Source organism: Typopeltis vanoorti, chromosome 20 (assembly GCF_054136105.1).
Source record: "Typopeltis vanoorti isolate ZY-2024b chromosome 20, IOZ_Tvanoo_1.0, whole genome shotgun sequence".
NCBI lineage: Eukaryota > Metazoa > Arthropoda > Arachnida > Uropygi > Thelyphonidae > Typopeltis > Typopeltis vanoorti.
The window spans coordinates 60,062,932-60,075,787 of NC_143568.1; the positions used below are offsets into that span (position 1 = coordinate 60,062,932).

Below are 12,856 nucleotides of genomic sequence, written 5' to 3' on the forward strand. Positions count from 1 at the left end.
TAATTAGTAATTATTAACTATTGGAGTTAACATGCACATGTCCTTAATTTTCAATATATGCTTGAAATCGTTTCGTCAAGCTATCAAAAATCTTGGCAGGCTGCTAGGCTTACCTTTAGGAGAACTTGACGACTATGATACGACTCTCCATAGGAACAACTCCAATAAATTTCGTTAAGCTCTAGGCCAACGTGCCTAGCTTCACTTGAGAAACTGACTGCTATTTCAGCAGAATATGCTAAAATACCTGTGACCATTTAGCATGATACATTAATATCATTGTAAAATGCAAAAAAAGCAGTGTATGGTTTTATCACAAATACCAGTTTTTCGAAATATTTATTTGAAATGTACAATTAAATCACAACGCATTTAAAAAAATAAGTGATTTATGCTTATGCGAAAAGCTATATAATTTAAATACTTCTATTGAGGAACTCAAAGAAATTATTTTCACTGGCACATAAAAGAAGGATCATTGACTAATGTCCACTTATCTCTGATATCCGATGGATTATGACCATGACTACTAATCATTTCTTCATAGAAGCACGCATGGAAATTTTTCTTTGAATTATATATTCCTATTTGAGCTATTCTGTTTACTCCAGCTTTTTCAGCAACAATTCCTGTTATGTACACGTCTTCAAGATATAAATAAGGCGTATCCAATGAAGCATTAAAAAGGAATCCAACAGCATCTGCGGTAAAGATATAGCTTGGTCCTGCTACAAAATCTGGAAAAAACGTTTTATTATATTCCTCATAACTTACATACCATTTACTTTGTGGGTTTCTATGCGGAGCCCAATTAACCGCTAACATACCCATTATCGTCCTAGACACATTACTCTTTTTCAAAGTATCCATTAAAAGTTTCACGTTAATAAACATATCATCATCTGCCTTAAGGACAAATTTCACTTTCGGGCAAAATTCATTTACCCACTTGAGCATTGATAAGCTTTTAAGGGTTAGGTTTTTGTAAGAGTCGATGAAAGAAGACTGTACAATATCGTGGAACTTATTGTTTTCCTCAATGATTCTTTGTTGCAGAGCTACATCGGAGTATGCTCCCAGTAAGAATATCATTTTGGCACCTCTGGATCTGGCATAACCACCCCACGTCTCGCGGATTGCATTCCTTCCTTCTAGGTGCAATGCAGCTGTGATAACTACTATAAGCAAGTTAACGTTTTCTCCTTTATTTTCACACAAATCAGGATCATTGAGAGTGAAATTATAAGGATGCGGATTGACATGTTTAACGGATGTATTTGACGCTGTCCCGGTGTGCTTAGTTTCATTTAATTGCCTATGAGGTTGCTCAGAATTATTTCTCGATTCACTCTTAAAAGGAACAGCATAAAATTCAGTAGAATTAAAAGAAGGTCCATCCTCCACTAAGTGGATTGCTCCCTCATCAATCGTGTCGTTAGCAACGTCCCTGTTGGATTTCATACCAGCAACCAGTTTGTGTCGGAGTGAAAGTCCATTTGATCCTTGGATTTGTTTATGGAATAATCGAAATTTTTGGGTTATGAGCCTCTGGTGGTATTTAAAAGATTCTGAATAATACTGAATCCCGATTAATGAAACAACGCTACAGACAGCAACTATTATAAGAGCCACACGAAAGCAGTTTGTATTCAGATATGTCTTTAGGATCACCATGAGAAAACACCTGAAAATACAAAAAAAAAAAGAAATATTTCATTTTAAATTTCTTTTTCATTTTCATGAATTCCTTAATAATTTCTAAATTTATCACCAGGTTACTCTATAGTAATATCAATAACTGAGTCACAGAGATTTATACAGATAACAGTAAAAAAGAATCACCACACAAATTCAGTAATGGAATTTGTGTGGTGATATCATTTATTATCAAAATAATGTTTAAATCGTTTTTCGTGTAGTGTAGATAAATTTGTTTTTATTATGTTCTAAAATTGTTCCAAATGAATCTATTTGAGAGATTCCAATAGCCAAATTTCATTATTAACATTATAATAAATGTGTTCCTTTAAAACATCTTGTAACTAAAGCTGATGTACAGTATATGAAGATTTTTTAGTTAGAATAGGGCAACCGCAAGTTTCCTTATCAGATCAAACTAGATATCTGTATAAAGGAGTTGCAAGAGTGGTATGCTAGAGTTGAAGACTATGGGATTGGATTAGAAATTGTTACTTGAACGAGAGGATGCTGACAGCACAGATATAAAAATTGGTGTATAGGGTGGATGAGTCTGCAGAATTTAAGGTAACCCGTGGTATCCCCTCCCAGGATCAGCCCATTGTTATTGTTGTTATCGTACGATGAACAAACAAACGGCTATTTGCTGATGGTGCAAAGATATACAGGATAATCACGAATGAATGCAATTGATATGCAATACTTGAAAAATTATTCGAACAGGCTAGAATTGTGGTCATCTGAAAATGACTATCAATTTTCAGTAATAATAAATGTGCATCATGCTAGATTATTACGCGCACCAGTAACCTCACAGAGCCATGCCAACAATAGCTAAGCTACTGGTAGGGCCTCCCTAGCTGGACAGGTCGAGAGGTAGGTGCAAGACTGAGAGAGACACCCTGGTAAAGTTTGGTCGATAATAAATGGAAAAATAGAATACGAAAGTACAATTTTGTAAATGATCGAATAATATAATTATTAAATTAAAAACAAATAGAATCTACTTAAATATCGTATGGGTATATATCCCTGATGAAGGTATAAAAGAGAATTTTGGCTGAACAGATATAATACTTCTGGAGAATATTTGTGTTTTAATGTTTTTGTAGTTTCTCATATTAAAATATGAGAAACTACAAAAACGGGAAAATAAATGTAATAGAAATGACCATATATTAATAGTAGATCTTAATGCTAGAGCTGGAAATAATAAATTTGCCTAAAACATCCCAAATGTTTTAGGCAAATACGGAGACATTTGCATGAATAATAATATCAAAAACTCTTAGATTCTGTATTTTCAATTATTTAAAAATAATTAATACTTTTTCAAAAAAAAAAAAAAAAAAGAGAACATAAATAAGTATACTTCGAATAGTGGAGCAACAAGAACTATAGCTTACTATATCAGAAACTGCTCAATGTGTAAGAGATGTACATGTTTTCAAATTATTATTTAGTAGTTTCTAAAATAGACATACTGACAAAATGAAGAAAGGAAGTAAATAAGAAAAACAAAAAATAGAACAACTATACAAGTCATATCTTGTAATAGATATGACTTGTATAGAACAAATATATCTATTATAAGAAGATAGCATTAGAACGCTATAGCAATCACAATGAACAGATTAACTATAAGAAACAAAAATTAATAAAGATATAAAAGAAGATATGAAAAACTTTAATAAGGATAATTCATTAAGCAGCCTCTGCAACACTTGGAAAGAAAAACAAAATACTAAAAAGCTAAATATATAAAATTTGGAACATAGATATAGAAAATGCAATGAAACAAAAAAAAATGGCATACAAATCATTCCTTCAAACACAAAGAAATAGAATATACGAGTATATAGAAAAATGAAAGAAATATAGCTAAACCATAGCACAGGAAGCTCTCACCAAGATTCTTGGAATAGATCTATTAATGAAATAGAAGAGGATATACGTGGAGGACAAGGCATAGCTCAAAATAGTAAGGAAATTAAACAACAGAGAAAGAGATACAGCACAAATGGACATAATATAAGAGAAACAATGGATAGAACATTATAAGAATTTATGGTATGACCAAAATTTATTAACAGAAAATAATAATAAAGAAATCCGAACTGATATAGAACCAATGAGTTATATTAGATGGCATACATACAGAGCTATGGAAATATGGTGGAGAATATTTACATCAAAGATTCTTAAAATTAATAAATAACTGTTGCAGAAAATGTGAGGTTCCATCAGATTGGTCAAAAACGAAGGCTATATCTATATTTAAGAAAGGAGATGAGCTGGATTTATCCTGAAATGTTTGTCTCACAATGCAGTAATACAACTTCCTGAAGTGCATGTTGAAGATCTATCTTCCCCATATTAAGAGATTTTTATATGTGGCTCCCACCCATAATATTCTAGTATTCACTCATGAGAGCCTACACCTGAAAAATGTGGCTTACTTAACATATTGTATCACTTTAAAATTATGCATTTCTCTACGCTTTACTATATTCCTGACAATTTTATATTATATATACTGTATATATAACTGCTGTAACAATTAGGCACAAATTTTAGTGAGAATGGCGAATTAAATATGGCAGAAATAATATTCAAATAATTTTGAACAGAACATGGAATTAGGTAAAAATATATATACGAGGAGTATATAAAGTAATGTTTGGGCCAATATTAACTTACTGGATTTGACTGCTGGGCTGGAAATGAAACGGTTAATAAAAGAATAGAAATCGAATATATGAGAGTTCGTAGAAAAAATTAAGGGAGTGAGTGAACAGGTATCATTAACATCTACGACAATACTATATTAAAAATGAAGATATCAGAAGCAATTAACGTTATAAATATGCATGCGTTTCTGATAGAACTGATCAGATAAAAAACCTTTCGTGTGAGAAAGAGAAAAAAAATAATCCTATACGCTCCTTGAGGATACATATAAGAAAATACGGGTGAGATTTATTATTTCTGTTATTATTATTTTATTTAGCGCATGATGTACAGGTTATTACATACAAATTGCATAAAACAGCATAAAAACAATTGTAAAAATCATATTAAAAGGGGTACAATAGGTTGAAATGATTAAACATCAAAATTAAGAATCAGGAGTCAGAGCGTAATTCTTAAATCCCGGATCCCCATACTCCAGGGATTCTGGGGTCAGTTTAGAAAAGTACCTTAGAATGAGTAGATAGGGCACTCGAGCACAATGCGATTGATAGTCTCGATCCCTCTTCTGCACCCACAGTTTGGATTATCGGACCAGTTCTATTTATGCAAGAGATGCTTACATCTCCCATATCCTGTTCTGATCCGATTTAAAGTGGTCCATACATGTCTAGGGAGATCGAAGCCCTCCAGACGAGATGTTAGATTTGAAATGGAAATTTGAAGATTGGAGGTACGTTGAAGCCAATACTCTCCCCATGACTCGCATAGGTCGAATTTCTGATCGTTCAATTTATTTCACTCCTCCTCCAGGCAGGGCGCCTGGATTTCAGTCTTTGTAAGGTATGGAAAGAAATGGCTTGGTGGATAGGCAAGGAACTGTTTCCAATTATTTTTGTCCATAATTTGTTTAACGCTTGGGTCCTCCTAAGCGAGGGAGGTGCTATATTACCGAGAGTTGGAAGTCAGTAGCCAGGAGTAGATCTTAGAGCTCCAGAGATTATCTTCATAGTTTGATTCAGCTGGACATCGACTAAAGAAGCATGTGCGCTGTTCAGCACAATACTCTTCTGTAGAATAGACCAAAGATAGTGCGGTAGTACGCAGTGTGTTGGCATCAGCACCACAAGAAGAACCAGTAAGTTTATGCATTATATTATTACGAGTTTTTAATTTTCCAGCAATATTTTCTAGATGATATTTAAATGTCAAACTTCTGTCTAGGGTAAAACTCCTAGGGATTTCTGGTTTTATGATTTCTGTTAAACTTTGTCGAATCATTTAAATTTGGGTTTCATCCATTTGTAGTGGCAAACTGCGCAAAAAATAAAAATAAATAAATAAATAAATAAATAATGAACACGCTTATATTTCTACTCCAGTTTCCTTTCTTGTTTTTAATATAAGCAATTATTATTATTATTATTATTATTATTATTATTATTACGTGACTCATTTACGGAGTCCAAGAACTCATCGCGGGAGGCCACAACACACAACTGAACGTCTCCCCTACTTGATTCTCTAACTATATGCAACATTGTAGTACGTTCAGACAAGCAATGTTTTGGTAGCACTCTTTGTTGCTTGTACTTGACTATGAAACTCCAGTCTTTGGAGAATGAAGTGGATTTTAATTGTTTTTAACTGGTAAGATGAATCCTTCCACCGTAGTGGAAACCAGTCAACTTCAATTGAAAGGCGAGATTATTCGAATGCCGATCCTTTTTTTGCAATGAAAACGCATTTTGTCTCTGTCTACTGAAATACGAAGGCTCTATTTCACAAATCGATCTTTGAAATACAATTGCTGAACTGAAGAAAAAAAAATGAAGTGGAGCATTTCACTAAGGTCTTTTTTCTATTATTTATCATATGTGATGAAGTCTGATAGCTCACTAGATAGCGTTTCCACTCTCCAACTTTTTAAGTGACTTCAAAGTCCCATATTTATTCTCTAGAGCAGTGATTCCCAACATTTTTCCACTTGTGCACCTCTTTTAAATCCATTTCGATAAATTGTGCCCCTTGATTTTAAAATAGCTGTTTTAAAATACTGACATTTATTGTTCCATAACGTTTTGCATTTTGTTTACTTTACTTGTTTTCTGCCATTACTGATTACCGTATATGTCGGCGTATAAGACGACTCTCAAACACTACTGAAAACCCGTCGAAATCTTGGGTCGTTTTATACGGCGAGTATAAAAAGAGAAGCTTACATTTAGGTAGTTACAATACAACGTTATATAAGAAAATAGGCAATGCTTATAAACAAATTAGATTAATTTTTTTGTTACATAAATTTATTTAAATATTACAATAGACGTAAGTCGTAAAAAAACAAATAATAATTATAAACCTCAATTTTCATGTTAATTTTCTTCGTCATCTGTTGAAAACAGTTCTTCAGATTCATTGTTTAAATGATCGTCATATGGGTCCCAGTTCGGTGAATTGATTTCGTTTTCATCGTCATCGGTGTCCCACAACAGATCATCTTCTGTACCGTCCATAAGATTAGAGATACCACACTTTTTAAATGATTTTATTACAGTCTCTACTTTATTCCATGCTTTGATCACAAAATTGCACAACATATCAAGTGATGGAGCGCGCATAGATCCACCGTTTGTAAATGATTTTTCACCAGTCAGCATCCAATTATTCCACTCTTCTCGCATGTGATCTTTAAATGGTTTGTTCAAACTGACGTCTAGTGGTTGCAATATAGAAGTTAAACCAGCAATTTTTGTCTTATTTTTTTCCAGAAGAGTTTTAGTATTCTCAGTTAAATGACTACGAAACATATCCCATACTAATAAACTGTTTCTTCATTATACCGTCTGGTCGCGTGTTTCATACATTATTTATCCATAATTTCACACCATTTTCCATCCATCCTTTTTTCGTGAAAATGTACAAAAACACCTGAAGGAAATTTTATCTTAGGTTTAGTTTTACGTTTGAAGATGATCATTGGTTTTAACTTGGTTCCATCAGCCAAACATGACAACACAACCGTAAACCTTGTTTTTTCATGACCTGTACTTCGAACTAGCACACTCTTACTACCTTTATACTCCACTGTTTCATTGCTTATCATATCAAAACTCATAGGAGTTTCATTCATATTTCCAATATTTGACAATAGAAATTTATGTTCTTGTCTCAACTGAACAAAACATTTATGGAAACTGGTAAGTTTGTGGTCAAGATCTGCTAGTAGTTTTTGAGCAGTTTTCGTTTTTTCTCGTATTACCAGATTTTGTCTGTTCATAAAACGATTAAACCATCCTGAAGTAGCTTGAAATTCGTTATTTTCATCTGGATTCAATCTTGACCGTTTTAGTGCATATGCTCTAATCATATTTCTTATAACAAGATAACCATTCTGTCTTTGTTCGAATACCCAATCTGCAACGTGATTTTCCAGTGCGGCCATCTGGTGATCCTCGTTCTCATTGCACATTTTTTCTTTGGCGATTTTTTAAAAATATCTTCTTTCTTCCTCCATTCTCTTACCATCTTCTCGGTTATGTCAAACTTTCTTGCAACAGCACAGTTATTAGTTTGTTTTGCCATTTCAATTACCCTTATTTTAAATCGAGCTTCATACTTTCTTCGTTTTGTTGCTTGTTCCATGATTTTAACCACGCTACCGGCCAAGACGTCTATAGACGTCAAGGTTATCATGGATGTGAAGTGCATATTAAAATTGTAATACTATTGATATTACATTGAAATATATGATGGATACGAAGCGTATGAGGATGAGTATTTGATCCATAATGGCCGGTAAGGTGGTTTTAAATTATAACAATTTTAATAATCGTAAAATTTTTAAAAAATGCAAAATTAATAATTAATTAAAATTGGGACTAATCACTTTTAATTAGGGTAATTTTGCGTAAATACTAAATCTATGCTATGTAAAAAAATAGCGGATACGCATAGATATAAAAATAACGGATATAACAACAATACCTAAGGTTGTATTATTACAAGAAAGAAGAAAATAGCCTAAAATTTAGGCCTAGTCTTATACGCCGGTCGTCCTATGCTCCGACATATACGGTATTTTTCGTGTACCCCTGAATGGCCTAGCACGTACTCCAGGAGGTACGCGTACCACCGTTTGGGGACCGATGCTCTAGAGTAGATAGATCATCTAACGCAGTGCTTCCCAAACTTCTGGATGTCAGGGCCCCTTTGGAAAAACTAAAATATTTCACGTTCCCCCTCGAAAAAAAAATGGTAATATAGAATTATAATATTTATTGTATTATATTATTATAATATTATTGTAATTATATTCAATACAAAACATACACAGCGAATATTGCAAAAATCAAATGCAAATATTACATTTTTAGCATCTTACATACACATTCGACATGGCACATTATCTCATATTTTTATATGGATAGATATATTGTTATTGTACATTTGCAGTACAAGCACTTGAAAAGTAAAACGATTAGTAATAAAGAAAGAATTAAAAATATAAAAGAAGATTAATAACAATTTAATGTGATGGATGTGTTTCAATACTGCTACACCAATATCAGGTGAAATATTTGAAACTGTAATTCTTAGATTTCTACTTCGAAATGAAACTTATATGAATAAGCATATATTTACTAATATTCATAAAGCGCAGAAATACGCAGGAAGCAAAATATGTGAACCCGTACCAATGGTTGCTTTCCCCCCCCCCCCCCCCATTAAAATATAAAAAATAAAATAAATAAATAATAAAAATTAAATTTGTTTCTTTTAAGGTAAAACAATCTACTTAGTCTTAAAACATTTTCAGTTTGTTTTCATTATTTCACGGCCCCCCTCAACAAACCGTACGGCCCCCAAGGGGGCCGCGGCCTACAGTTTGGGAAGCGCTGATCTAATGCTTAGCCTATCCGCAATAATAAGTTATGAGAGTCAACTTTTCTTGGGTGAGATTCACATAAAAAATTATATCTTATTTGGTAGTTTATTATAGTTGCTACAGGCTAAGTGTTTAAACGCTTCATTAAAAATATTGCAGAGAAATCTGCAATATCTCTAGCTAATAAATAACAATTTAATGGGTCCCGAAGTACTAGCAATATATAGTAGAAATCGTAGATGGTTTTCCATTAAAACAAGTAAATAAATTAAAGTGACAAGCGTTAATTGCATTGTTTTGTATTTTTACAAGGACATTGCGGTAATGAACTTTACTCCGGCAATACTGAAGTGAAATATTAATAACTCATCAATAATTAATAATAATTAATTATCCTTTTAGCTGATGAATCATCGTTTATTTACTAAAATATATGACGGAAGCAATTTATCTGGCTCTACTATTCGAATAAAACTACTTTCATAAATATTGATTAAACATATCTCTTAATTCGATCACAAACTACATGAATTTTGTATTCTCTAAGTTTATTAAAAAATATTATTATCATGCAGTTGCTTTAAGTTCACCTACCCTGATTGAATAACTGAATGAATAAGCTAATACTACATGAATCGATGTTAGCTTATTCAAATGACCATCGATACAGGTACAGTAGATATCAGCTTTAACTGACTGTCTTCACTGCTTCCCAGTCTGTTGAGGTTCACCTTTTCTGTTATTAGCTCTTGATGATACTTATCAATTATGGTATTTATATTCTCATTACTGTTACGTCTGCTGATTTCCGTATTATTCAATTCAGAGCACTGCTTTGTGTCGTTTCCAAATTCACTTCACTATCCTGCTGCTTGAATAATTTATTTCAGTTGGCGACTTCTGACTACTTGCTTAGTCATCTCTTTAATTACGTTTACGTTATTTTTAGCTTTATTATTAAGGTGCCATAGCCAAATCGAATTCGAGTGACAATTGCAATTTATTAATTCTGGCTTTAAATAACTCCTCCTCTCCTTCAGTTAATTTAGAAGCATCGCTTTTAATTTCTATCTTTTGTGTCCTTTATTTCCTGTAAAAATTCTTTGCTTGTTTCATCTTCCTTTTTATGTGAAGTATTAGCCGAATTATACTTGTTAAAGGTTAATATTGTAATTATTATACTAAAGGCTAATACAATAATGTAATTATTGTATTAGCCTTTAGTATAATATACATTTAAATTTGTTATCGTATATTCAAATAAGGCTACCTCGAGTACACATTTTAATAATTACATTTGGATTTATAATCTTTAACCGTCTTCTCGTTGGCAAATGACTTCATAGCATTCTAAAGAAAACTGCAGGAAAACCTTAAAACCTTAGCTTCTCGAATCTGATGATTTTCTGAAGACGTTGCTATAGAATTTGTTAACCATTCTGTTCTCATTCAAGGAGTGAACCATTTCGATGTTTAAGCGCTGTTAAGATAGTTCGCTTCTTGAATGAGAACGGAATGGTTAACAAATTCTGTAGCAACGTCTTCAGAAAATCATCAGATTCGAGAAGCAATGTAAATACATAAATTGAAATGTTGGATTTTCATCCAATGTCACAAATGACCTTAACGATCATAAATACACACGGGATGATTTCATAGCATTCTAAACAACATCGCAATAAAATCTTACTTTCGCGAATTTAATCTTGTTCATCGATATCGATAATTAATAAAGTTTAACTGTTAATTTCTATAAAATGTTTGCTATTAAAGAATTACAATTGTACTTTCTGTTTCACTTTGCGTTTTTTCTAAGATACTTTTTATGGAAAAAAATAACTTGCCATATAAATACATAAATTGTGATGTTGGATTTTGATCCAATGTCACAAATGATCTTAACGATATTATTTTTCTACACAATCACTATCATCATTGATATAAGTAACCACAAGTACTATAACATGTTGTTTACCATTTGTGCTCACTAGAAAACTACACGAGCTTACGCCCCGAATGCTGTGCATCTGAAAACATGTTTACGTACCTGGAATACATTTCACTGCAATACTCTTCCTTTGTAATAATGGAATGTCAACTAACTAAGAAATGTGTAGGTAACTACAGGACCCTTGTAGGGTATTCGCCGCCCCTAAGTGAGCACTATTTTGCCGCCTCTAAATACAAAAAAAAATTTAACTTTAAAAAATGACGTTTAATGAGTGAAGTACAATTTTGCCGCTCTTTGCCGCTCCTAGGCACCGCTTTAGTTGCTTAGTCAGTCACCAAGGTTCTGGTAACTAATAGAAATAAATAAACATGTACTTACTGACTGACACGGCTGACTCCTTGGAAGAAAATACCCACAATTCTGAATTGAGAAATGATATAAATATTGCTAATCCCAAACTGTGAAATTGCGAAATACGTTTGAACACTATGGGTTGACATAAGCATACATAATGAACTAATTAAATCTGCTAGTTCATGAACTTCCTTAAAGATACTGTCTTTGTTACATTTTCATAAAATATATGGATCATCAATTCTGCAGGAAATCACACAAATCAAGTGCACTGGAGCAAATAGTATCATAGTACAGCAATAAAATATACAGGTATTTATAAAACTTGATTGCCAGTTCATGCACGCGTCTGTATGGTGGGGGGGGGAATCGAGTAATATCTGCATTCGTGACGTTTATGAAACAACAGCAATGTTGAGCAACGTAATCACACTCCTACTACCAAATACTACTATTAAGCACTCTGGTGGCCAGGCGCAGAATGACGAGTCCTAGTGCAGAGCAAACTAAGTGCTTTTTTTCCCTCTCAATCAGAAGAAATTAAGTGTTCTATAACAGTTCAGAGGAGTTTTTACAAACAGTATCGTAAGGCACAACCCAGTAAGATCTAGTGAAGTAAGAATTTTTGGCAACACGGTATTTTGTACGTCATGCTCAGAAAACCATCAGTGAGGTGCGGGTGGATCGCGTCTGGGAGCCTTTCGTACAAAGCTAATCTAATCAATGTCCATCGTCAAAGCTCACCTATGTAGTACGCAACTGGATGTCTCATCAAATGTTCGTAATTCAGAAATTTTATAGGAAACTGAATGTCTGGCGACTTATGCACTTTTCTAACTCATATCAACAGGCATTCATTGTCAAGCTACTTTATGAACATCTCTAATGTTTGAAGAAAATTCTGATATGTTTAAATTAAAATCAAAATGTCGATATTGTAAAAATAAGACAAATTTTCACCTGAGCACAAAAAAAAAATTAATATTTACACTGATACTCAAATGGTGATTTGCATTTCGTAGTCAAAAATCTTAAAAATGTCTTGCTTTCATAAGAAATAGAGATTATTATTGCATTATCATTATGACAGTTTGGCCACGAATGCTACTTTAAGAAACACCATGCACGAGATTATTTTTATTTTACTTTTTTTTTCTTTTTTCGTTTCATCTAAAACCCGTTGAAAATCGTCCACATCTGTTAATACTTCAAAACGAACCTCTCTTAACCCTTAGATATAAACGAAAAATCAGTCATTGATGCAAATGACATCG

At 32.9% G+C, this 12,856-nt stretch overlaps 1 protein-coding gene across 1 annotated transcript; it reads right to left on the reverse strand.

Moving 5' to 3' along the window:
* Positions 1-320: 320 nt before the first annotated feature.
* LOC150095473 (beta-1,3-galactosyltransferase 1-like) lies at positions 321-11,698 on the reverse strand. The gene is made up of 2 exons (XM_090410474.1): positions 11,607-11,698; positions 321-1,684 (listed from the first exon to the last, which is right to left on the reverse strand). Exon 2 carries the CDS (start codon positions 1,672-1,674, stop codon positions 454-456), a length of 1,221 nt encoding a protein of 406 aa, XP_090266600.1. The 5' UTR covers positions 1,675-1,684; positions 11,607-11,698; the 3' UTR covers positions 321-453.
* Between the last annotated feature and the right edge of the window lie 1,158 nt (positions 11,699-12,856).